The sequence below is a fragment of the Diplotaxodon limnothrissa genome, linkage group LG10 (genome assembly GCF_057381915.1).
Source record: "Diplotaxodon limnothrissa isolate DT_005_m linkage group LG10, D_limnothrissa_male_GT1.1, whole genome shotgun sequence".
Classification (NCBI taxonomy): Eukaryota; Metazoa; Chordata; class Actinopteri; order Cichliformes; family Cichlidae; genus Diplotaxodon; species Diplotaxodon limnothrissa.
In genome coordinates, this window is record NC_140605.1 from 31,506,512 (window position 1) to 31,532,781 (window position 26,270).

At 41.8% G+C, this 26,270-nt stretch overlaps 1 protein-coding gene across 2 annotated transcripts; it reads left to right on the top strand.

Moving 5' to 3' along the window:
- The first annotated feature begins 23,890 nt into the window (after window positions 1–23,890).
- On the top strand, window positions 23,891–26,040 carry pou4f4 (POU class 4 homeobox 4). 2 transcript variants are annotated; one of them, XM_085364096.1, is made up of 2 exons: window positions 23,891–24,010; window positions 25,108–26,040. In XM_085364096.1, the coding sequence occupies exons 1-2, from the start codon at window positions 23,891–23,893 to the stop codon at window positions 26,038–26,040; spliced, it is 1,053 nt and encodes a 350-aa protein (XP_085220222.1). The 2 variants fall into 2 exon arrangements, with proteins under 2 accessions (XP_085220222.1, XP_085220223.1); XM_085364097.1 differs by having other exon boundaries at window positions 23,894–24,010; window positions 25,114–26,040.
- Window positions 26,041–26,270: the final 230 nt, after the last annotated feature.

Below are 26,270 nucleotides of genomic sequence, written 5' to 3' on the forward strand. Positions count from 1 at the left end.
TAAACCCTTTAACAGGTTGTCTTTTAGTCTTTTAAGCAAAAAGATGGATACAGAAAGATAAAAGTAGTCACTGGACACTGACCGACACTGATTCACCAGTTCATTTGAGTAAAGATTTAAATAGGTCACAGATAATAAGGAAGAATCCAATGGATGCGAAATAAAACGTTTGCATCAATTAAATAAATAAATGAATATATATATATATACTATTTAAATAATTGAAAAATAAGTGAGTGAGGGTTTAATAATTGAGTAGTACAAATCAGTGGAGGAGGGGATTGATGAATGTTTTAAACACAGCGAGAGAATCTCTAACTGACCGCTGGCCAGCTGAATGAACACACACATGCCGCACACAGCATTTAACAACAATAATGTAATGTGCGAGTCTTAAGAGTACGGAGAAAAGCCATACACAGGGCAAGCATGCAAGCTCCACACAGATAGGTAATCTGTACCGTATATTACAGCAACTGAGTGGTATGGGTGTAAAATGCTTGTTTTATGGTACTGCAGTCATATTTGTTTTCGGAGAAACCACGGAGAGCGCGTTTCCTCCCAAAACCCAAGAGCATGTAGCTCAAGTGTACATAGGTTGAAAGCTGATTGACTAACAAGTGGGCCGGAATAGATAAGAGTGGAGTTCAACAGGAATGGGAGAAGTGTAGAAAAACATCAAAGATAAAAAAAAATACAGGTTCTTATACTCTACTCGAGCACAGTGCTGCATACAACATGTCTCAATTACCGAAGTACTTTTTTCTACACAATTTCTATCTAAGATACACACCCCGATGGATGTGTCAGATAGAGAGAGATGGGGGTTCAATCATTTATCCAAGGTTTCTTTAGCATGCAGACTTGTGCAACCAGGGATCAAGTCACCAACCAGTCATCTTGGCAAATGCTTTCGCGTCTGTCTGTCTTGTGCTGGTCAAAGAATTCTTGGTCAAGGGAAATAACTGCAATCCCCATGAGTGGAATTACCCACACCTCTTGGTGAAGGGTACCTGTGCAGCCCTGGACACCTAAGGGCACCACAGACCTGTTACTGCTCAATCTCGGGAGGCTGAAGGACAAGCTGGACTGGGACTGCACAATGATGTGTAAATAGTTAGCATGCTGAAGTCTTGTTTGGTGTTGGAATTAACCAGACTATCGTTTTTGTTGTGATTTGGCGCTATATAAATAAAATTGAATTGAATTGAATAATTGATAAAGACAATCTTTCAGTCCTTTCCGGGCCGGGTGAGGTTTCCCGCGTTGAGCCAGACTAAGAAAGGAAGTAGAGGCAGAGGTTGCAGTGGACACTTTTTACTGTTTTCAACACAGTTTCACTTCAGCTCTTGGTCTATTTGTATCTCCCTACAGTCTGCTAACACACTGCTGACAGAGAAACATGTTCAGCCCATACGAAGAGGCAACCTCAAGGGCTGAAAAACAAAGCCAGTGTGTTTATCCTACAAAAACTGCAGTTCCTCTAATGGCCATTTGAGGCTGGCTTCGAGATTACAGTTAGTGCCCACAGATGTTAATAGAGTGATCAGCCTCAGTAAGGATAGTCGCATGTTTTGAACATGCCACAAAACACTGTCTTTTGGAACATTGCTAATGGCATTCATTTAACGTCATCTTGGCTATGCCCATCATTTATATACAGTCTTTGTCGTACAGTGGCACATTTTAGATCCTTCTTCAGCGACCTTATAGATTTTACTCCATTAACTATGAGTTATGTAAACATTCAAAGTTTGAGTGAAGCAAACATTATTTGACTGCTGCATTTAAACATTTGTAAAGTTTCAAAATTTTACACTGTAAAATGTTGAGACCTGAGAGGATCTCTGACAATCACATGAAAATACACAACGTGAGATAAGAGCGACACTGCTGCGGCAGGTATACAGTGCTGCTGCTATGGCGATGTGACGCTCAAAATACCATGGAAAACAGATGGGCACCCACAGACACCCACGCCTACACCCACACCCACACAGACACAAACCTACACTATCAGTTTATCACGCCTCATTTGAAGGAATAGGGAACAACAATGTACACTGTTTGACATACTGCAGACCTTTAGGTCTAACACACACACACACACACACACACACACACACACACACACACACACACACACACACACACACACACACACACTGTCTCTCTCATTGCGGTTCTTTCATTATTCCATAATCATTCCTGATCGTTTTTCTTTTTCCTTCCTGAACCTGTCTCAGGCATTTGTCTCCTCCTCCTCTCATCTCTCTCTCTCTCTCTCTCTCTCTCTCTCTCTCTCTCTCTCTCTCGTATACAGGATGTGGGTGCTGCACCCATGGTTGCCAGGCAGTTGCCACAGAAATATTCTGAATTATTGATGGAGCGTGCTCAGTGCGTCCCACCAAGCAGCACCCAAACTGTCTCAGCAGAGCACAACAAGCAGCGCTGCTTTCTAGAGAAAGCATCAGCCAACAAGAGAGAAACAGCAAAGACAAATATTAAATGTGAGGTTTCCACAGAGCTGTCTGGTTTCCACTAAAATTAAGCTGCCCGACATGTCAGTTTTATACAACTTAAGCGGTTTCCCACCAGGTTTTTGGTAAAGCTATTTGAAATGTTTAAATTTAACTTGTACTTAATCTGAGTTACTGCATGCATTGCTAATATAAACAGTTGGAGAAAAGCAAATACAATAAAGTCATGATCATGAATGACATTGCTGCATATATTGCTACTGAAATAAAAACAACAACAAAAACACATGAAAAAAGTAGTTGTATTTGCTGCGTTTATTCATCATTACTCGAAAGGCACTTATTAAAAAGGGGATTACAGAGAAATTTGAAAAGTCAAAAGTAAAACAAATACATCAAGTGACTAAAAAACATGATATAAACATCAAATATTGCAGAAACAAAAAATATAAACAAATATATATCAATACATAAAAAACATATATACAACATTTCTGCAAAATCTACGGTATAAGATCCTCATGATCTATCTATTTTAAAGTATTAGTCATTATAAATAAAATAAAACTGCAGACTTTAGTTTTTTTTTGTGTGTATGTGCGGTATGTTTCCAGTTTCAGTCATATTCATGAAAAGCCATCTTGTGCCAAAATTTATACATGTGTAAATGTGTGCGTGTGAATGGGTTTTAAGTGGTGCTGCAAATCATCTAAGCTTATTTAACCCGTTATATCGAAAATAAGAGAACAATAAGAGAACATCTTGAGTTATGTCCAGAAACAGGTGCTCAATGGTCGCCCTACTTTATCAGTCACTTTCACGGCTCTGTTTCATGTGTATCCTGTCATTTCTAACTTAAGTGGGGCAAGACACAAACTAGTTACCTGTTTCCCTTTCAAAACCTGTACAGCTGTTTTTCAAGGCCTACTTGTATTAGCAGGCTTCATCCAAACAGTCTCTCAGCAAATCATCCAATCTGTAACACCATAATTAGCCATTACTTAGTGCTTCCAGTCAGCCAGCCAAGCAGTGAGCTGGGGAGCAGCATCACTCACCTGTTGTGCTCCAGGCGGCGCCTCTCTCTTGATCCCCATGATGCAGCTGTCATACCAGCCACTCCACTGTGCTCTCTCTTTCTCTCTCCCCCTCTCTACCACCCCCCTCCCTCCCTCTTTATTGTCCAACATCCCTTCTACCACTTACACATCCAGTCCAGCTACTGAATGAGGCCTATTGTGCACCATGCGTGCTGCTGCTAGAGTGTCATCCTTCATGACCGTCTGGTTCAAACAAAGTTTCTCTTCACATCCAAGCACAAGTTTGGGCAACATTAATCCTGCATCCGCCTCCAGAATAAAACAATTCTTCTCTGTGCCGACCCAATCTGCAGCCGCTAGGCAATAATAAAGATAGAAGTTCCAATTCTCGGCATGGGTTAAACATCTGGTGAATACCAAAGATGCATATGAAAACTGGAAATGCATCCTGCAAATCACAGTTATCTCTTCTTTGTAGTCCTTTGTAAAGCTCGAGGAGCTCCAGTTTTTTTAAAAGAAAAAAGAAAACACACAACAAACAGTGCAGCACATTCACAGCTGGCAGGTCGGACCATGTTAAGGCCTTAAGGCCCCAGTGGATGCTCAATTCCCACATAAAGGTAAGAATGAAAGAGAGTGCAAGCAAGCGGGAGCCTCTGCTTTGAGCAGCAAACAGGAGCTTGAGTGAGGAGGAGAGGAGCAAGGCTGGAAGTTTATATGTGTTCTCTCCCCCTGAACCAGGGGACTGGCTGAATAAATAATACAATAGATATTCCTGTGATGAGGTCTCGGCGCGCCATTCATAATTATTTCATTGTAGCTGTAATGAGAGCACTGGCCCTCCCAATGCGCCCTGCCTTGGCAGGTAGGCCTTTCCAGAAACCAGGGCCCAAAGGCAAGTGGTGCGGCTGCACACGAGGCACAGGTCAGACACCGTCACTCTGTTTCTCTGGAAACATCTGTTGCATGATGATACAAGAGTGACAGATGAAGTGATAGTTTAACAATTTTGTAACCTATGCAGCATCTATCCCAAACCTGGTAGCACAGATGTCAAACGTGTGGCCCAGCAGAGGAGCCAGTTTAACTGACTGCCAAAGAGTAAAATAATTTTTTTAAATGCTTTGTTTTAAAAGAAAAAAGGGCATTGCCATTACCTAGCCCTGTGACTAACTGGCGACTAGCAGGTGCACCCTGTCTGTCGGACAATTATTCTTCCTTTAGTAAAACATCTCAGGCACTTCAAATGTTTTTAAATGTAAAAATGATTTCTTTTCTCTCTTGCACTTCTTTTTTATACAAAGAAAAAATTACTGAGCCAATCAAACAAATTTTTTTCTTTAAATCAACATGTCCAAATGAGTTCTGTAAAATTGACTTTCACATTAAATTCCAGCGTTTTTTAAACTGAATATTACTGTCTGTGCATACTGGGTATGGTAGCTGTGCATTGACAGTAAAATCATTTAATTATGATTAAATCTTGTTTTTTGTTTACATAGTGACTCCATACCAGGTCCATATATGTAATTTAAACAGTTTTAATTTCTTAAAATGTGCCACATAAATGTACAAAGTAATACTGAGTTTATTTCCCGGACATACACACAGACATATAGTCAAATACAAAAGCACATAGAGACCCCCAGTTGTGTCTTTTGTCCCTTGGGGCCACCGTCGCAAAGCTTTTGGGGCCCATCAGAACTACGTACATGAAAGAGGTCCGTTTCTCACTAAGCCCTAGTCTCTTTCCCCCTCTGTCATTCACACACACACACACACACAGACCACCTCTATCGCGTGCTGTCTTTCGCATACGCATACGTCGTGAGGTCTGCTGAGCGAGCACCTTCCGTCTTCTAATCCTGTTAGAGCGTTACAGGGGAGGGATTGGGGAGGGTGGTTGATGTTTATGTGTGTGTGTGTGTGTGTGTGTGTGTGTGTGTGTGTGTGTGTAGATATTGGGTGAAGACAAGTGATAGAGGGGAGTACATGGGACACAAAGACCCCCACCGTCCTGCACCAGCTGGAGCCCTGAGGTGTATGTGAGACCTGAATACCCACTCCCACATCTGACACATACAGTATATTCATTCATTTATATGGTTCTCAGTGCACCCCCTCCTTTGTCACAGTGTACACCCAGTGAGTGTGATTTTTGAGTTTTGCGGAATCAGGATAGATTCTTTTTGATATGATATTATTTCTTAGTGCTTCTGAGTTGTTGTTGTTTTTTTTAATCTTTGCTTCTAGTCCTATATTCCTCCTTAGATGATGTTTATTCCCTTTTGTGTCCAGTCTGCCTCTTCTCTGTGTGTTGTGCTTGTGGAAGTCAGTCTTGTCTCTTTATTTACCTTTCTGTGTTTTTGTATTCGTGCCCTTGTTTAGTTATGTCAAGTTCATACGTCTTAGTTCTGGGCCCTGTGCTTCGTACGTCGCTTACTACATCCAAGATCAAATGAAACATCCAAGACCAAATCATCGCGCTAACTCTGAGCTCGCTATTCCGGTTCCCCGAACACACCTGTTGTTGACGATTAGTATAGCTGGATGAAGTAATGTGAGATCACTGGGTGGCCCAACAGGGGCTACGCATCGATAGTAGAAACATTGATCGGCAACCCTTTGATTGGTCGGCGAAAATGTCGAAGGAGCGCGCTCGGTATTCTTCGGCAGCAGAGCAAGAACTCTTGAGTGAGGGATTTCAGGAGTTTCAGAGTTTAATTAAAACGCAAGGGAACACTGCAAAGGCTGCAAAAGCAAGGAGAGAGGGCTGGCAGAAAGTTGCTGACAAATTAAACTCGTAAGTAATTTAATAATAATAATAATAATGGAGTGGATTTATATAGCGCTTTTCAAGGCACCCAAAGCGCTTTACAATGCCACTATTCATTCACTCTCACATTCACACACTGGTGGAGGCAAGCTACAGTTGTAGCCAGCTACGGTTGTAGCCACAGCTGCCCTGGGGCAGACTGACAGAAGCCAGGCTGCCATATTGCGCCATCGGCCCCTCTGGCCAACACCAGTAGGCGGTAGGGTAGATTTATCATATCACACCATATTATCCAATATTATATTACATTATATTATATTATAATATGTTATATTATATCCCCTTTCACATTAGAGCCACAACAGGACCCACTAGAACATGGGAACAAGTAAAAGTGAAATATAAGAATATTCTACAGAATGGTAATATTTATCACTTATATTGCTTGTCGTCTCTTGGAAAGAGACCCTGGAATAATCTGTTTGTTTATAACAGCAACCAAGAAAAGGGCAGAGCAAAAAAAAAGACAGGTGGTGGTCCTGCACCCCCTCGTCAACAAGTTGGTTAAGTGAATAATACCCTCACGGGAAAATCGATATCTCTCTATGAGCACACTGTCGCGCTGAGCTAAAGGATCTTGTCTGTCCCGCAATATACGCTGAATTCTGAGGACTCTCCTTATCAATCTTGCACCTTCCGCAATGGGTGGCTCGCGTAAACGGACAGGATATGACTGCGACAGACTTCCCAAATCCACCTTCGCTTTTATAGCCGTGGTCTCTCATCTTGATTACACGAAGTAATTTACAATTGCTACTCTGAAATATGAATTACATCTGTAATAATCACATACATGTAATAGAATGTTAATAGTACATTTCCCTTTTTTAGGAAATGACCTGTATGTATCTGTGTGAAATCAATAAAAGGATCAAGTGCTGCATTATCTTTAGTTACATTGATGTTATTTATTTATGGTGAAACAGTGGTGGAATATCGCTGTTGCTTTCGTATGAATGACACGGGCATACCTGCGTGGCCGCGATCTAATCCTGTTTACATAAAGTAAACCTGCTCCCCAGCAGGTTTACGCTTACGGCTCTGTTGCTATGACAGCAAGTCCCGGATGGGCTTCGGGGAACCGAACGATCCAGGATCACGCGAAATCGTCAACAATCTCATCCAGCTAACTCACTTAGCGCGGTACGAAGAACAGGCCCCTGGTCTCAGTGTTTGTTACCTCCTGTCTTATTTTGATAGATCCTTGTCCTGTGTGAGTTATGTTCAGTTTGGCTTTCTGTGCCTCATTAGATAGATTCTGTTCAGCTGTGTTCCTCAGGTGTCTCCTCATTTGTATTTCTAATCTTGAGGTAAGCAGTAAAGCTGCCTTTTAGTTTATTTCTGAGTTCTGCATTTAGGTGTCTTCCAAAGAAGTCCTCACACAGAAGTTGGAGTGTAAAGATGATATACTGTTAAAAACATATAAAATGTACAGCTCTGTCACTGATTATCAGCGCCTTCATAAATGAAGAACGAAAACTAAATGAGCAAATTACTAAAGTTTGGCTAGCTGGCATAGAATGGCTACCTACAATGCTAGCAGAGGAAATATGAAGGATGAACGTTAGCTTTTTACCCCTCAACAAAAACCATTGTGAGGGTCCCTAATGGGCAGAGGAAAATCCAATCACATGGCAGGATAAAGATGTTAAATTCAGACCAAACTTCCGTTAAGAGAACACCAGAGATGATCCATCCACAACATGAGCTTAATCATTAATATGCTAGTCCATAGTTTGGATAACTTGTTATGAAAACTTCCTCATCCTAAGCTTTACATACCCATTGAAATCTTGGTCAGCCTGAGAGTGATTCTTTTCTGAACGACACATATTTGTTGCCCGGCAAATTGTGAGCTGATATTTTTAGGGCATTGCTTATATTAAAACAAGATACAAAGCATTACAGCATGTTAAAAAAAAGAACCACAATGCATGCCGTTGGAGCTTGGAAATGGAAATTAAGTGCTATCTTAATGCTAAGTAGAGCGACTACTGCTTATGGACATTTGCACCTGCACATCTGCAAAATGTTTTGGATCGTCCTGGTCTGCGTTAACCCAAGACCGTTTATTTCACTAGCTGGGCCCACATCCTTCTTTTAGGTTTGACAGCGTTTTAGTAGGTAAAGGTGAATGCTTGGACATGAATTGAGCTGCGGTTTGGGGAAGGCCTCGAAGAGGACTGGCGACGGCTCCAGGGCCTGGCAGATCCCCATGTACTAAATAGGAGTGAAGAAGTTAAAGAATTGAGAACAAGGAGGGAGGGTGGGGCACGTAAATGAGAATGAACAGTTTGCAGAACTGGGGGGAACCTATATAGATGACAACCGGAAGGAGCTCGTTTGGAGGCGTGGTCCCGCTCCTGAAATTCCAATACATAATCTCCAATATAGATTTCATACAGACTTTTTTAGATACAATAATAGGGTCGTCTACTTATTTCCTCCATTTAGATTCAAATTCTAACTCCTCTCTTGTGCATTAAAATTCAAGTAAAGAATCTTTTTTGAAAATATAAGGAGAAAAAAGTACACATATTTGTTTTGAAATATGTGTACTTTTTAGGGTGAGACAAAAAAAAGGTTTCAATAAAATAAATCACCAAGTAAAGTACAGATAACCATGTAACACCAAATGTGATCATATCAGAGTTTTTTGGACCTCTACTGTATTTCCCCCCCAGAAACCTAAATTCGATTTTTAAGCAATAAAAAAAAAATGCAGATGTAGCAAATATGATACAAATTAAGACTCATATCTATAATTATTAAAGGGTTCAATAAACCAACACACACACACACACACACACACACACACACACACACACACACACACACACACACAAAACCCAACATCAATATTAATTTTCAGTAAGAAAGCATTTGTACTTTGTTACTTTTCACCTATGGGAATACGTTCATTTTATTTTACTCTGAATTTTATATGTAAAAACAAATAATGTCACATGTAAAGTCACAGAGTAGATGTTCATGCTCCTGGGTTCATGACTGTCCGTATGGATTGCGATCAGTGTCAGTGCAACACTGAAATTTTAACTGAAAGATTTAATGTTTAATATCAATTAAGCCCAAACGTAACACAAGGCTGGAGCATGTGGAGTGACATCGTCCTAAATACTGGATTCAGGAAGAGATCTTTTGCTACTGGGACGCGTTTGCCTTCAGGGTTTTCAGCCAGAAAGGTTTCGTGACAGAGTTTTGTTTTCTATTGTTCTAAGCTTCCAGTTACAGTTTAGTGACGTATAAGCAAAGAAAGGTTTCTTGGTTAAGTCGAGAAAATATTTGAGTTAAAATATATGTTAAAAAAAACCCATGTGAAATTTATTTATATCCAACACATGCATGTTCCATTAGCAGATACATTTGTTTACATGTAACATAATGTTGCTTTCTATGATTAAAAAACCAGGGCCACATGTCTCTTGTCTACTTTCATACACTTACATAGGAAGTAACAGGGCAAACTGAACCCACAAACTGCCTCCACAGTGAATACACACAGTTTGATCAGCCAATGAGCAACTAAAGCATCTAAATCATAGGATATAAACACAATTGGCCCCTGGCAATAGCTATTAATATTTCACTGAATAACTGAAGAAGAGTCCAGATCTGAGATTAATCTCATTGCTTTTCTGTCTTTCTTTCACTCTCCCTTTGGAAATGTTTTTTTTCCATATTAAGTTCTTGTAGCCTCTATAACCCTAATTTCCTACCATCTTGATTAATACTACAAGCCATGTAGCGTTGACGAAATGGCACATTTTGAAACAAGGTTGGGGCAAACTTCTTTGTCTGGACCTGCAGCAAAATAAAACATACAGCAGGCTGCCAAAAACATTATCAGATCATGATCACATTTAGGCTTCAGTCCCAAGGAAGGAAAACAGACATGGCATCTTTGATGCTTTTCATCCATGATCAAAGTTGTCCGATGCACATGCACTTTTATTGGAATGCTTGGATGCATTTTCTGTACGCTTCCGTGCTAAAACTCTGCAACCACGCAACACAATGAAGGAACCAAACAAATGGAAAAACAGCGTAAAAAATCAATACCATCAGCAAACTGTTTGATCTGATGGCATGTGAACCATGATTACCAAGGCTGAGTTTCCTGGTTCAAAGCTTTATCAGTTTATTTTTTGGGGGATTAGATAGGTCCTGGTGAAAAAGCACTGCAGAAACATTCACTTCGTTTACAATAGAATGATATTTGCATTAATATATTTTTCTGAAATGAATGTTGACTGCACAATTTGGTGGCTAAAGAATAATGGCACTGCTAAAGCCTCACTTTCAGTTCTTTCAAAATCTCCCAGGTGCAGGACAACTTTAATACATATACTATATGTATACTGTTACCACTGTTTCCCTTACGTTTGCTTCTTGAGAGGCTTCCTTGCATTGAGACCACTTCTGATGGGGTGTCAGTGAACAGTAGATGGATGAACTGAAGGACCGGATGCATCTCTGAAGTTCTGCATCCGGTTTCTAAGGACATGACTTTCAGACCTTCAGTTTTCTTTTTGTCAGTTTCCTCAAAATTTTAAGCACACACTGCACACCATGCTGAGATGTGCCAAGTTTTTAGTGAACATGTCTGTCAAACTGTTATCTTTGGTGTTTTTATTTTAATGAACAAAAGAAAGAATCATGATTGTGATTTGGAGAGAGGTGCTAGTAACAAAGGCCCGAGGGCGGAGAAACGGACGTAGAACACAAGGAGAACACGGGCGGGAACTTCTGCAAACACAGGAGAAAGGTTTTACTGAATGGGAAACAATTAAAGGGCAGAGGTGAGTGGTACTAGTGGAGAGTCTTGTGCTTACTTGAAAACACCGGCTATTAGGCGGGGAAGGGGTTGCCGTGGGAGCGTCCCAGGGATGGTTGAGAGTGTGGGGAAGCTGGTCCAGGTTCCGAGGTGTCCAGGGAAGTTGAAGTACGGGCTGGAGGGCAGGCTGAGGAGAAGATGAGTGTGTGGTCCTAGGGTTCTAGGCAGACTGGAGAACGGGATGGAAACAGAACCAGCGCTGCTGATGAGTACGACGGGTGATGAATCACGGGTGGTAGCAGGACGAACTGGCAGGAGTGGCAGGCAGTGCTGGCTTAAAAACCCTCTAGATGGAGCCCCGGAAAATGGAAGCAGGTGATGAACTGGCCAACTCCACCCCAGGGGACGGACAACAGGAACCTGGACCACACCCGACCAGACACTCCCACAGCATATGACACAAAGACTTGACTTAAAAATGAGCAAAAAAGCAGCCAAAGAAAGACTTTGAAATACCTTCAGAAAGCCTGGAGAATGCTCATTTTTAATAAAAAAATGTACATGATGACCATCTGGCTCCTTGGAAGGAAATTGTAAAAAAATGAGGACTGTTCAAGACTTTTTCACTGCACCATATTTCTGAACTCATACAAATTACCCTCTGCTAGTAGCGAGTCAACAGGCACAAATTTCCCACAATGGCTTCTTTCTTATCATCTTGACTTTGCACTCTTGTCGTTTATCCATTCAGAGATTGTTTCGTTGTCTTCATCTTTACATTTGGGAGCAGAGTTGAAAGAAAGCATCCAGACAGCAAGATCTCCAAATAGCTTTGACACACATCTCTTCTGAGTATCACCATGTCTTTTCTTGCTTATCCCGCTTGTCCCAAACACCAGAGACATAAATTAAAAAAAAGAAATGAGAGGAAGATTAATTTTAATTTACATACATACTCATCACAGTGACATGTTCATACATCATTTTGTTTGTTTACTTGTTTTCCCTTTGTTCAACTCCTCTCTATTCTTGTAGTACAGGGGAGAGAAGTGAAGAGGATTTTGTTTGCATGGAAATTAGTTTGGTGGGCCTCTTGGGAAACGCTCAGACGGTTGAACTGTTTGATGCCTGGGCCTCTGTGAATTGTTGGGATGCCGTTTTTTTTTTTCTTTCTGTGAGCAATACTTCACTCAGGCAAAGGGAGAGGAACAGAGAGGAACCAGCCGGGTGATTTAAAGGCCAGTGTCAGATGATGCTTTTAATGGGACCCCAAAGTAGTGCTGGAGTAGTTTAGTAGAAAGAAAATAGTCCCAGGTCATTATTTCTGAAATTACACATTATTGCCAAGCATGAATTTGGTGCTTTGATAACTGCAAGGCAACAGTCACATGGTTTTTATGGTCAAGAGAAAGAAGACATCTCTACACTTGATATCGCCAAAACTGGACAACTTAAATCAAAAGCAAACCAAAACATAGAACTAGAAACTACAAGAAAAATAGTCTCTTTAAAAAGTCAACGCTCTGTCTTACTGAAACCGATAAAGTCTCTTATGTCACTTGTTATGTCATTTTTACCCTTGAATTAGTTTGACTAAAGTTTTGTAAAACTCACACTAAAGCTCACACTGAAGTTTCACAGACACTGATTCCCAGGATTTAACAGCGAGCTTAAAACTCTTGTTATTCTCTATTCTTACAAGAAGTTAGAAGAAATCCTTCAACCTGTATGACAATGAACCATTAGCCTGTCCAAGTTGACCCAATCAGAGTAATTAATATGGTATTTAGTGTGTCTGTGTGACACTTTCCTGACTCTCAGATTAGATCCACACCGATACAGGAAAGTTGTCTGTCCAGACAAGCATTCTTTTTTAGCAGATTCAGATGAACATTTTACTATTAAAGCAGGTGATTTTATTTTATTTTTACATAGTTGTGATCAGTCAGGGAAGGACAAGATTAATAAGCAACAGGAGGTAAACATGAACATCTGTGTCATTATTTTTGAAAAGTCAAAATTTCACATTTGTAACTTTAGAAAATCTCCACTCTGTTTTTTACCCTTCTATGTGTGGATAAGTCTAATTTGTGAAGAATATTCATTCAGGGCAAACAAGCTCAGTCACAGTCAGATCTGGGTCGTGTACTGTAAAAGGAGTTTTACATACCCAGGGTTTCTTTCCATTATCTGGATTCACCCTAACATCAGCAGTCAGGATAAGCAGTCACAAAAGATGGCTAATAGTTCGCTAAGTTAAGTCAGCGTCTCCTGTGCATGTTCACAGGAAATGAGGTGATGTGACGGGTATTTGACCAATCACAATTAAGGATTAATGTACTGGCACCAGAGCAGCTGAAAAATATACTACAGGAAAAAATATAAAGACGTTGCAAGTATGATAAACTGAAAACCAACACCGCTGCTAAAGATAAAGCAGTGATATGAGAGGAAAACCACATACAGAAATGAGCACTTTAAACAAATAACAACTATATTATTAAAGCTGAGCCTATTTGAAGTCTGCAAGGAAAGGCAACAAAAATGTCATTTCACACTCTTATCAAATCACAAGTCTATCATTAAGACACGTGAAAATCTGATGGATTTCAATTGATTATTATAGTTTTAATTTTTTATTCTTTCAGTTGCTGCCTTGTTGGATTTTAACGTCTGAGAGGAAAGAATAAATACCAGAACAGAATTCAGATTTAGACTTAGACATTTATCACTTGATATTTTCCTGCTGGTTGCAAACAATTTTACAACAACTTTATTGTTTTATCAGCTTTAATATGTGACCCTAAAACAGACCACCTATTTCTACTTGCTTTATATTACATTTGCAAGTAGTCTAAGAATCTATATTTATTCTTGATGTTCATCCACTAATATATTTTAGACCCACTTCCTTTTTGAAATATTAACAAAATGTTCTATTTTCTATAACAGTCACCACTGACTAACCTACTGGTCAGTGTACAGTTAAGTCATACCAGCTGATCTTTAATCTGCAACCTAAACAGCTCTAGAGCAGGTTAGATTCACAGCACGAGTTACCCTGGTACTCTACCACAGTAAGTAGTGAAGCACCTTTCTATAGCTCTAATGTTAGCTGGATAAATTAAATCCTGCTTTGTAGTACAGGTCTATGGTGATCTTAGAGCCAGCTTATATCAGCTAATGGCTCCGATATAATTATACACAACCAGCTGGCAAAGTTTTTTTAGGCTGCTGTAGTCTGCCCACAGCTATGTATTTGCAAGACGCTTTGCAACCCACCTCCATGCCAGCTCCTCCCTGTATGTTGCATCTGACAGTTGAACCAGTGTTATGCCTGTTGCCATTGATGCTTGATCTCTCTGCTGCTCTCCTGGGCCATCCACCCACCCATTCATCCCTCCACCCATGTATCCATCCACCTATGCACAGTCTTTGGACTGTGGCAGGAAGCCGAAGCACATTCACATGTCACGTCCGGTGTGGCAGACGTGTGGAGTTTGTAGAAAGGACCCAAAATGCGGCAGCTCTGGTGCAGGTGAGTATTTATTGAACAAAGGTGGATACAAACAGAAATGGCGAGGGTGAGCATGAACTAAGAAAACCTAAACTGGAAAAACTAACAGGACTAACTAGGAACCAAGATGCAGGGAGGTACGGGGAAATATACGGAGAGACGGCCGGAGACCGAGGGGAACAACACAGACGAACCAGCAACAAGGACGGGTGAACACACACTATAAATACACACACCAGTAATCAGGGGATGGGAAAACAGGAGGGAAACACACCTCGGAGACATAACAGCTGACGAGGCAGGGGAAACATAAATAGAACCCACTGACATAAGACAGAGACCTTCAAAGTAAAACAGGAAACACATACACGTAATGACACAGACTCAGAGACGTGGACTAAACACAGAGACCGACAGCACTAAGGGGATACACAAGCAGGGAAGACACCAAACAGAGGGAACACAACTAAACCCTAGGAAACCCAAAACAACAGTCATAATACAAAACTATCAAAAGTAAAAGTACATAACCAAAAACACTGGGTCACCGACCCAGGATCATGACTGTAAGACCCCAGCAGAAGTCATTTTGCACATAAATGTCAGCATAATGCTTTTTGGGATTAAGCTTTGGTGCGTATTGTGTGGATCGAAGCAGAACTATCTTTGTCTCAGTTTGACTCTGCTTGGTTCAGTTCGTCTTGACGGTGGTCCCCTTGTACACTCAGTAAACAGGCCCGCGGTTATAAAGCTTTTACACGCCAATCCTGCCCAACATTCCCTTTATGTGCAAGTGCTGCAGGGCTCAGATGCATAATACATGAGCACTCAGTTAATCTATTGATCCAAAAATATGTCTTCTCTCTTTCTCTGTCTCATTTACTATCTGTCTTTCTTTCATACTGTCATTCCCTCTGTTTGTGTCTTGCTCGCTGCTTTTCTCTTCCCCGTCTCTCTTCTGTCCTGTTTTGATCAGCAGCCTGGTTTCAGCACGTGGACAGGCAGAACAACAGATTAGAAGACGAGATAAGAGAGATGCATTCATTAAGAGGTGGAGATAATGAACCAGTGCTACATGTGGTGAGACCAATCTCAGAAGACGATATAAACAGCATAACTATCATTGAAGCAAGCAGGCACAAGCAAAGATGATAGAACCAACCCTCTTTTCTGCAGGTTGGACCCCAAAACTTGGACAGCTAACAGCAAAAACCTGACCGTGAAGAACCTGAAAGAAATTAAATACTGGTCAGCAGATACTCAAGAGTTCACAGTGTAACAAAAACTAAATTCATGCAGATGAGAGCCAAACTCAAAAGAGAAGTCTGCATGTAAATAATAGCCAGACTCATGTATTGCCAGTGGACTTATTCCAGCGGGCATGCTCTATAGTTTCTCCCTGTGCTCTGATTTCACTCTGAGCTGCCAGTCTACTTGCTCTGCTCCACCTCCCTGCTTTCCTGCCATACTGATCTCCACCCACACTCTCCACTTAACTCCTGCAAACCACTCTTGCTGTCAGTCTGTGAGGTACCGGCTCTTTCCTCTAGCCAATACAGTCACTGGACCTCCTCTTCCCAAAGGCTGCTACTCGCTCAGGCCAGCAGTCACTGCACACAGTGTCGCCTCCTCTTCTACAACTGGTAGACTTGATTGACAGCACTCAATGACTGACCAGTACTCAGAAAAATGGGAAAGTCCAAGGAACTGTGTGAAGATGTAAGGGGAACCATTGGTTTACGGAAGATGGGAAGGCCTCATTGGGGCATTTCTAAACAACTGTAGATTCTAAGATTTTTATTTAAAACATTTGTACATAAGTCATCACTTTGCTGAGGTCTGGAAGAAGGTCCAAACTGTCACCCTCAGATGAGAGGAAATTGGCTTGGATCTTCAGGAATGACCCAGGAACCACCAAAGTTCATGCCTACCATGAAGTGGGGTTGTTAATGACGAGGCTTTTAGACCTAAGAACACTGCACCACCTATCAACAATGGTGGTGGCAGCGTCATGCTATGGAGCTGTTTTGTTGCTATTAGTCGCAGTGAATGGAATAATGGAGAAGGAAGACTACCTTCAAACTTTTCAATTTCATCTCAAATCAACAGCTTGTTGGTTGAAATTTGGACACAGTCGGATGTTCCAACAGGACAATGATCCCAAACACACATCAAAACTGGTTTTGGAATGGATAACAGGCCAACATTGAGAACATTAATAATGGAATAGCGTTCCAAAAACCCTGACCTCAACCCTTGGCCCTTGGGTACAAAATGAATAGCCAGAGTACCCTACATGGAGAAGGAGACTAGCGGCCAAGATCAAAGTAGCATGGAGGGGAGTTAGCCAACAGTTGGAACTGCAGAAACCGCCTGAACAGGTATACCAGAGAAAAGCCAGGAGAACAAACCAGATGTTCTCCACTGAACCATCCAAAATGTACTCTCAGTGGCAGAGGAATGATATGAGTACGTATTCTCATATCGAGCAATACTGGAAGAACACATGGGAGAAGAATGCAACATATAACAACAATACTAAGTGGCTAGTGGATCTAAGAGCAGACCACAGCAACCTCCCTGAACAGGATCCAGTAAACATCACAGTGAAAACAGCCTGAAGTGAGAAAAAGAGCATGAAGAGTTGGACAGCACCAGATCCAGACACGATTCACACCTACTGGTTAAGGAAGCTAGCTGCACTCCACGGGTGTCTGGCAACACAAATGAATCACCTGCTGATGGATGTGACACACCCACAATGGGTAACTGGACAGTCCTGATCCCAGAGGATCCCCATAAGAGACCACTTCTTGTTTTAGATGTCAGTGAAGAGGCATGCTGTTCAATCAGTCCACCCTGGAAACTGAACAGTTCAAAGAAATGATTAAAGGCCTAAAATTACCATGACATTCATGCCCATGATGCGAGTATGTAAACTACTGTCCAAATGACTCTGTCTCCAGCTTCAGTGAGCAGTGATGGAAACATGACTTATAGGTTCTGAGATTGAGTTGAAAAGGTGTGTTTTGTGATGTCAAAATGTGTCTGCGTATAGATGATTTCGACACAGGTGTACCAGCAAAGTATTCAGGACTTTGAAGGTTTCTAGCTAAACGAATGGCTCCGAATATCTAATCTTGTTCTGTTAGACACCTCTGTAAGTATTTTTTAATTTATTCAAAGCTCTGTGGTACAGTAAAAAGAAAAAAGAAAATTAAGCACGTGAATATGGTGTGTCTGTTGTAGGTAGATTCATACAAGTTATGTAAAATCTATGGCTAATAAATTAAGGTTTACTAGCCGTAGTCTCTAATAAATTAATGTTTGTAAAAAAGCTCATGCACACAGCAGCATATCGACTATTATGTAGCTATTTTAGCTAGCTGTTTTGCTATCATGCTGCACAGCACATGGCCAACCGGATGTACATGCACAGCTTTTGAGTGTATAGTCAGATTACTTAAAGGTAATTGAAGCAGAAGGACAGAAGACCACACTCTCTCAGTCTGTTTCTTTTAAGAAATGAGAGTGATGAGAGGCGAGGCCCTTTTCTAAACCTGCAGGCACAGGTAAAGTGCAGAGAATCTCTCCCCAAGCGAACCTACTAACCTTTTCTTCCAGCCTCATGTCTTTAATTTGTACTGGCAGACAATGAAATATTTAAAAGGAACCCTACAGGCAATTACATTAAAAGTGTGTGGTTAGACACCGCCTACCCTTTGGCGGGCCCCCACGGTGAGAAACGGAGGCCGATTTGGTGAATCGTCGCAAAGTTTACAACATCAGATTTTACTCAATATCAATAATTCAAAGGTAGAAGAAGCATAAAGGGAAAGGAAAGGGAGACAAGAGTGAACAGCAAAGAAGGGAAGGACAGGAGGAGGCAAAGGCAGGAGGAGGGAACAATTTGAGGAGGTGTGTGTTCAGGCTGTGGTGGATGTTGGCGGAAGGCTGCACTTTAGTGTCCATTTGCTAAATGTGGCAGAAATACACCGTGTGGCAGCCATGTTCTGCTCGCTGAAAGCTTTGCCGGACGTTTGATCCCTCAGAGTCTCTCCTGCACTCTGAACACACACGGACTTATTTGTTTCACATACAAAAATATGAACTGTTCATGTGTCTAAAATAGGCTGACACAAATACCACTCATGCGATGGACACACATGTAAAGTTCAGCTACAATATCCTGTAGCTGAACTTTATTGGCAAAAACTAAACATGAAAGATGCTCTAAAGCCAAGTTTTAAGTACCACTAATGTAAACTTGGACAATATTTTATTGGGTACACCTTGCTGGTATTGGGTTGGACCCCTTTTTATCTGCAGAACTACCTTAATTTTTTGGTGAAACAGATTCAAGAAGGTCCTCAAAGTTTTGTCGACTGCACATTCATGATGCAAATCTCTTGTTATATCAGGTGCCCCATTGGATTGAGATCTGGTAACTCTTAGAGGCCAAACCAGTTTGAAATCATTTGAGATTTGTGATAGGGTCCATCATCATGCTGAAAGCAGGCATCAGAAGATGGGTTCACGGTGATTATAAAGGCATGGTCACAGTCACCAAAACACTCAGGCAGTCTTTGGTGTTTAAACCATGCACAGTTGGCCAAAAGTGTGGCAAGAAAATATCCGCTGAAACATTATGCCATCACCAGGCTGAACAGTTGAAACAAAGCAGGATGAAGCCATGCTTTCATGTCTTTTAGATGAATGTACAACTCGAATTTCATAGCAGATCTTTGCCCAGTTTCTGCCCACTTTTGCTGAGTCTGTGTAAACTGTAGCTTCAGCTTCCTGTTCGTAGTTGACACCAGTGTTATCATCCAAAGATCTGCCACTCATTGGATATTTTTTCTTTCTCTGACCATTCTCCATAGATCCTTAAAATCCCAGCAGATCATTGGTTTCAAAATATTCAGATCACCTTGTTTAACACAGACAACCATGACAAGCTTTTTTCAGCATTCTGATGCTCAGTTTGAACATCATGTCATCTTGACCATGCCTGAATGAAGCGAATTGCTGCCATATAATTAGCTTATTAGATATTCAGTTAATGAGCAAACAGTTCAGGCAGCGATTTGAATGAGTAAAAGTGAATGCTTGTAAAGTTCAGGCTAAAAATGAAAGATAAAACATACGTGGTAAATTTGAGTAAAATTGATGGCTTCTTTTTCAAATTGTGTTGGGTTTAGACTTTAAACATCCGAGTTTGACTTTCTTTAAAGCTGGCACCGTCTTTCGTCCTTCCTAGCTTCTATTTCCAGAGCTCTCACTCTATGCTTTCATTCTCTTGCTTTCTCTCCTCCCTCCCACCCCAGCTGGACTCCCTGCATTTTGTTCTTCCCAGCGGACTGTCCTCCCTACTGCTGTCCCAGTGGAGTCAGGTGATGTATATTTTATGAGCGGGTGCCGGGGACCCTCTGGAGGGCCGCATCTACAGCAGGACAATAGCCCTCACTCAGGTTTCCTGCTGGCCGTCACTGACACTGCTGCTCTTTTTGTAGGCAGGTGAGTCAGAGCTGGAGTTTCAGCCAGGGCTGCAGACTGAGAGGCAGAGTTACAGCTGGAGCAAGACTGAGGCCAGGCTGATGCACATCTTAAGTTTTACTCTGAAAAAACACAAAGACAGGAATCAACACAGCACATTAGGTTTCAGTTTTGATGGTGCCATTTTTAAATGGCAAAAAACCCCAAAACAAAACCCTATTATAATTATTGCAGGTTTTAAGTTTCTTTTAAAAGTATTGTTCATAGGGCAGAAACAATAAAAGCGAGCTTGATCAAAAAGCTGTACTGATCAAAAGCAGAGGGAAACATGCATAATATCAGGTTTTCGTTCTTAGTTATTATTCTCTAAAGAGTCTTCATCTGTTTCCTCTAGTAAATCATATCCTCACTTCTAATCCTAACTTTAGCCTCAAAGCCATTTTACCCTGCTTCATCTTTCCTGTTTCTTCCTGCACTCTTTCGGGTCTAATTTACTTCATGTATTTGCTTTTATCACTGCTTCATTTGCTCACTTCTTGCTTGCTTCGTGCTTGCAGTATTTATCCAAATAATTTGAGTATTCTGTATTTGATTCCTGTAATTAAAAACAGATTTCTGTAAAGGGTTTTACAGAGGACGCACCTGGGGAGAGAAAAATGCATTACTGGAATGACTTTGATTAATAATTTTAATTGGAATTCATTCCGACAGTGTTCAAAATGCCTTTGGCTTGTTTGTGTTTAATGGGTAGCGAAGATGCAAAAACAGTGATGAGAATGCAGTGCCCACGAGAAAAAGAATGGACTCCCCAAGTCTGGAAAAAATAGAAACCATCAGTCATCTATGAGTTTGTGCAAAGATGAACAGCTGGAAAGCTGAGATGAGCTGAACTTCAAAAGCACCATCTTTACACTTCTTTACATTATCTTTACATTCATGATACTGGACTACATGTTGATGTTCTTGAGCTGAAGTTTGAGTCCAGTTTCAGATAAATATATGGAAAAAACAACTTGAATGTACTGCATGTATTGCACTTTACATATTATAGGGAACAGATTTTTCCATAAGAAAGCTTCACTTCACTAAATCACTTGATTAAAACACTTCATGGTGTTTGTGCCACGTCAGATGAAGTGATGATTGGCCTTTCCTTAAAAACAGATAAAGAATAAATAATTAATGGTGTTAATTATGGCAGTTCAAAATTTGATATCACCAGGATTGATTAAAACAAATCAGCCATCAAGTTATGATTCAGCACTTAAAGATTTATCTTTCCACACTTAAATTGCAGCAGGAAACACAAATAAACGGTGCAGTGAGGAAAGCGGGAGAAAACAAGACCTTTATTTACTTTTTCTGAAACATCTGTGAAGAAACATTAAGTTATTGATCAAATGATCAAGCATTGGATAAGAAATTATGATTCTACTTATCACAACTGCAGACCCAGGTGATGGTGAAAAACAAAACAAAACGTGAAAACCTCCTTAAAGGTGTGATAAGTGATTTCACTTAAGACTAATTCAGTAATGATGAAAGAAGATTAAAACAAATTTGATATGGAAAAGTAAATGAAAATGAGTGTTTGCCACAAAACAGTATCACAACTTTAATGTTGTTAATGTTCAGTAACAATACAGTGGGAAATACAAAATAAACAGAATTTACTCCAATTAAGGTTGCATAGTATAATATTTTATTTGAGCAAATATATAATCAACAAAGCAACAAAACGGAGAAAATGCTCCTGACTGGATGAATTATTTAGTTTATGCACCTGAAACTCCTCACTGAAAACACAAACTCACAATAAGAGTAACAAGAGTAACTTTGTTATAAATCTAAAACTGCAATGAAGTAATGAAGTTAAACTCAGTCCTCTGTGTGTTAGTTGGTCCCGTGAGCTGCATGGACATGATTAATAACGCGTGAATCTCGAAATACCTTCAGTTTTGTTTTTCATTACACAAGACCCCGATAATTCCTGAGGTTTTTACATGAATGAATGAATGAATAAATGAATGAATGCTTTTTCATGCATGGATTCGTGCTAATTCAGGTCCCTCTACCTTCGTCTCTTCTCAGGTTTCCTTTGATCTGTTTCAATTCAGGCATTTGCCCGCTTTAAATCAACTTCTTCGCAAACGCCGACGGTCGGAATTATGCGGGATTTTGCCAGATTAATTAGTTAAAACCAGGGAATAATGTGCGCTATGCTGTTTGAAAAGCGGTGTTTTTCTCCCAGATTTATTTAGTAATATTTCATTTGTTACATTCTGTTTGAAGTAAACGCTTCAATAAAATAAATGCCACAGTTGTTGCTACTTGTTGCAAATAAGTTTATTTTTAATTTTTACAGGTGCTCATCTTATTAGTGCAGGTGTGAGAGCAGCAGACACAGCGCTCGGGATTGTGAGCCCCCTGCCCACTCTGTCACCCTCGCGATAATCATTCCGTCTGCCGGAAATCCCCCCTTCCACTTTTGATTGACAAGCTGTGCCCCGCTGACCCCAGCTCGGTTCACGTGTAAATATTTCATCGTCTGGTGTTTGCGCTCTTTAGTTCCCGTTCAGGACTGTTTATTCTTTAATTAACGGAGGTGTGAGTGGGTTTTCTTGCGCGATCAGGAACATGATGTCCACTAGTACAGCCACAGAGTAAGTGAAGCATGATTAATTGATTTATTAATTGCTACGAACGAGGATAAGGGTGAGGTAGAGGAATTCCTGCACGCCCGTCATCAATTAATAATCTCAACTGAATCTCCCTGTCTCTGAACCAGCCCTCCCTCTCTGCCAGCTGACCGGGCAACTGAAATCGTCACCCAAGCCCAAATATTGCTTTTCATATCCACACTTGCTGTTTGTGATTAGTAGGTTATATGCTGCATGAAAATAATAACCTGAAAAAACACATGGTCTCCTTGCTCAGCCGTTTTACTTTGAAAGATCTGCAGCACTGTTACAAAGATGTGTTGGTAGTTTAGGATGAAATGCTGTCTGGGGACAAATGTAAGCCTCCACAGTGCGGCTACGGGTGTCATGAAGGCACTGATATGCTTTAAACAGTTTTCCTGGCGCACAGGCTCAAATTCTGCATTTAAGCATTAGCAATCCAGGAATCATTAGATCACCGTGACTCTGAAACCCACGTTTGCAAAGTTAATTGATGCAGGCATCAATAACCACGTTATTCCTGGTGGTCTCGTGACAACTTCATGTCACCGAACCCACATTTTTCTTGCAGGTATCGATTTTTAGATGTTTCTACGAAGATTTTTTAGCAGTGAAACCACAAACCGTCCTTGCCAGCGAGCCAAGCACGCTTGGAGGCGTGGCTAAAGACGACTATGTTCACGTGGTTGGTGGAGACGTCCAGGGGGAGGGAGTTAGGATCCTCCAATGAGGAAGAGCCTGGGAGGCAGTGGTCCAATATAGGCGCTGGAGGCAAGGAGCATCTTTATTATAGAAGTCGTTTACAGGAGGCAGAAGATCCGCAGGTGTCCCGGAGTTACCTCTGATTGTCACGTTCTGTATATTTTTTTTTTTACTGAGTCTGACTACATCTACAAAAACCCGATAAAGAAAAAAAAAATTTTTTTCCAAGTTATCTGCACGTGGCAGGCACGTTTTCTTCCTCTCAGAGGCGTTTCTTTTGAGAAAAACCATCAAAACGGAGTGGAACGAGGAAGACGGACAGCGACCCTCCCTCACTTCTGCAGTCATGATGTCGATGAACAGCAAGCAGCCTTTCAGTATGCACCCCATCCTGCACGAACCCAAATACACTCCTCTGCACTCCAGCTCCGAGGCCATCCGCAGAGCCTGCCTTCCCACACCGTCGGTGAGTCCAGAATTCACTCGTGACTTCCCGCAGCTCTTACAAAACTTCCAGTCCCCTCTGACAATGTAGAAAACGTCTTTAGTTTATTCTTGATTTCTATTCATGTAATGCAATATAAAATTATTTAATTTAATAAAACAACATAATAATAACAGCCCCACATTCTGGCAGCTAAAGTCTTTCTACTTTGAGACCAGGATATGCGTCTTGTTTGGACGGTGGAGTGAGGATAAAGTTCAATATTATAGCATCGAATGACAGCGCTCGATGAAATGTGAAACGAAACCCGTGTAAAGAGAGTGGAGACAGTGATATAACAGGTCAAACCGGGGAGTACTAGCAGCACAAAAACAAAATAAAACAAAACAAAAAAACCAAGCCAACCGTGGTGCCCGCAGACGCAAAAAATGCGCCTCTGCCGAAGCCAGATCTGGTGTTTTGAGAAAGTGTGAGGGATTCTGTTTCAAACGAACGACGATAAAAGATGAAGGAGGGAGAGGACGAATGAAAAGCCTGCGTGGAATCTCCGAGCGCGTGTTATCTCATATTGTCCCATTCATATTCAAACTCACAGCCGTTTCATTTCATTGTCCGCAGAAATTATTCAGGAGATCGTAAATATTAATTTTAAATGAATATCCTTCCACGCTGACACACTTTCGAGGCACCGGGCACATCCAGCTGTGTCCACGTCGAGGTCGACTGCGTTTGTTTTGAGAGCTAATGAAACAAAGTCCAGTTCACCTTGCGCGCATAAAATTTTCGTCTTTTGTAATGTTGTGACATTTGCTTATATACTGTAAATAATGCACAGATACATTTAACTGATTAATATTGCAGTTTAAATGTTAACCTGGAAAAGCAGAAAAGTATTTGTGAAACAGTCCAAATTCTGAAAAATATCAGTGGGTTACCATAGAAAAGTTTCCACAGATTTGTCATTTTATTTAATAGTTTGCACTTCATGAATTGTTATTTTAACGTTTAAATAAATGTGATGTAATTAGCTGGAGTCGCAGTGGATGCTTTGACGAAGCTGTCAGGTTTTGTTGCTGAGAAGCTTTCCTCTAACCGGCCTCCCTCTACTCCCCTCGCAGCTCCAGGGCAACATCTTCGCCGGCTTTGATGAGACGCTGCTGCAGAGAGCCGAGGCTCTGGCCGCCGTGGACATCGTGGCACAGAAAAGTCACCCGTTCAAGCCAGACGCCACCTACCACACCATGACCACAATGACCAGCATGACCTGCACCCCGACCTCCTCCTCCGCACACCTGCACCACCCTTCGGTGCTCACCTCCCACCATCACCCGGCGCATCACCAGCCGGCGCAGGGCCTGGAGGGCGACCTGCTGGACCACCTCACGCCCGGTATTTCTCTCGGAGGAATGCCCGGCTCAGACGTCTGTTCCACGGCCTCGCACACGGCTCACGCCCACATGTCGGCCATCAACCACATGCAGCACCACCACCACCACCACCACCCGCAATCCATGAACATGCACCCCCACGGACTGGGATCCCACGCTTCCCTGGGGACCGCCGGCGCAGACGCGGAGCCTGATCCCCGGGAGTTGGAGTCTTTTGCGGAAAGGTTCAAACAAAGGCGGATCAAACTTGGGGTGACTCAGGCGGACGTGGGGGCTGCCCTGGCCAACCTTAAGATCCCCGGGGTCGGGTGTCTTAGCCAGAGCACCATCTGCAGGTTCGAGTCCCTGACGCTGTCGCACAACAACATGGTTGCCCTGAAGCCGATCCTGGAGGCCTGGCTGGAGGAGGCCGAGCGGGCACAGAGGGAGAAGATGACCAAGCCGGAGCTCTTTAACGGGGGGGACAAAAAAAGGAAACGCACTTCTATCGCTGCACCCGAGAAGCGCTCTCTGGAGGCTTATTTCGCCGTGCAGCCGAGGCCCTCATCCGAGAAGATCGCCGCAATCGCCGAGAAACTGGACCTGAAAAAGAACGTGGTCCGGGTTTGGTTTTGCAATCAGAGGCAAAAGCAGAAACGAATGAAGTTTTCTGCGACGCACTAAGGCCAGCGAAGCCGCGGGTCTCTGCCCCGTTTCCAAAAAGACAAACCAGAGACAAGCTGCTGCTGCTGCACCACACTGTCAGAAAAATACAAGGTACACCGTCGTGCCTTTATTACCTGGGCAGATCCTGTCTGACAGCCACCCGGGCCCCATAGGTGCGCGCTCAATAAGAAAACAGTCATCTCACAGATCATATAGGTGCTCATCAAAGTGTTACAGCAGACTACGGT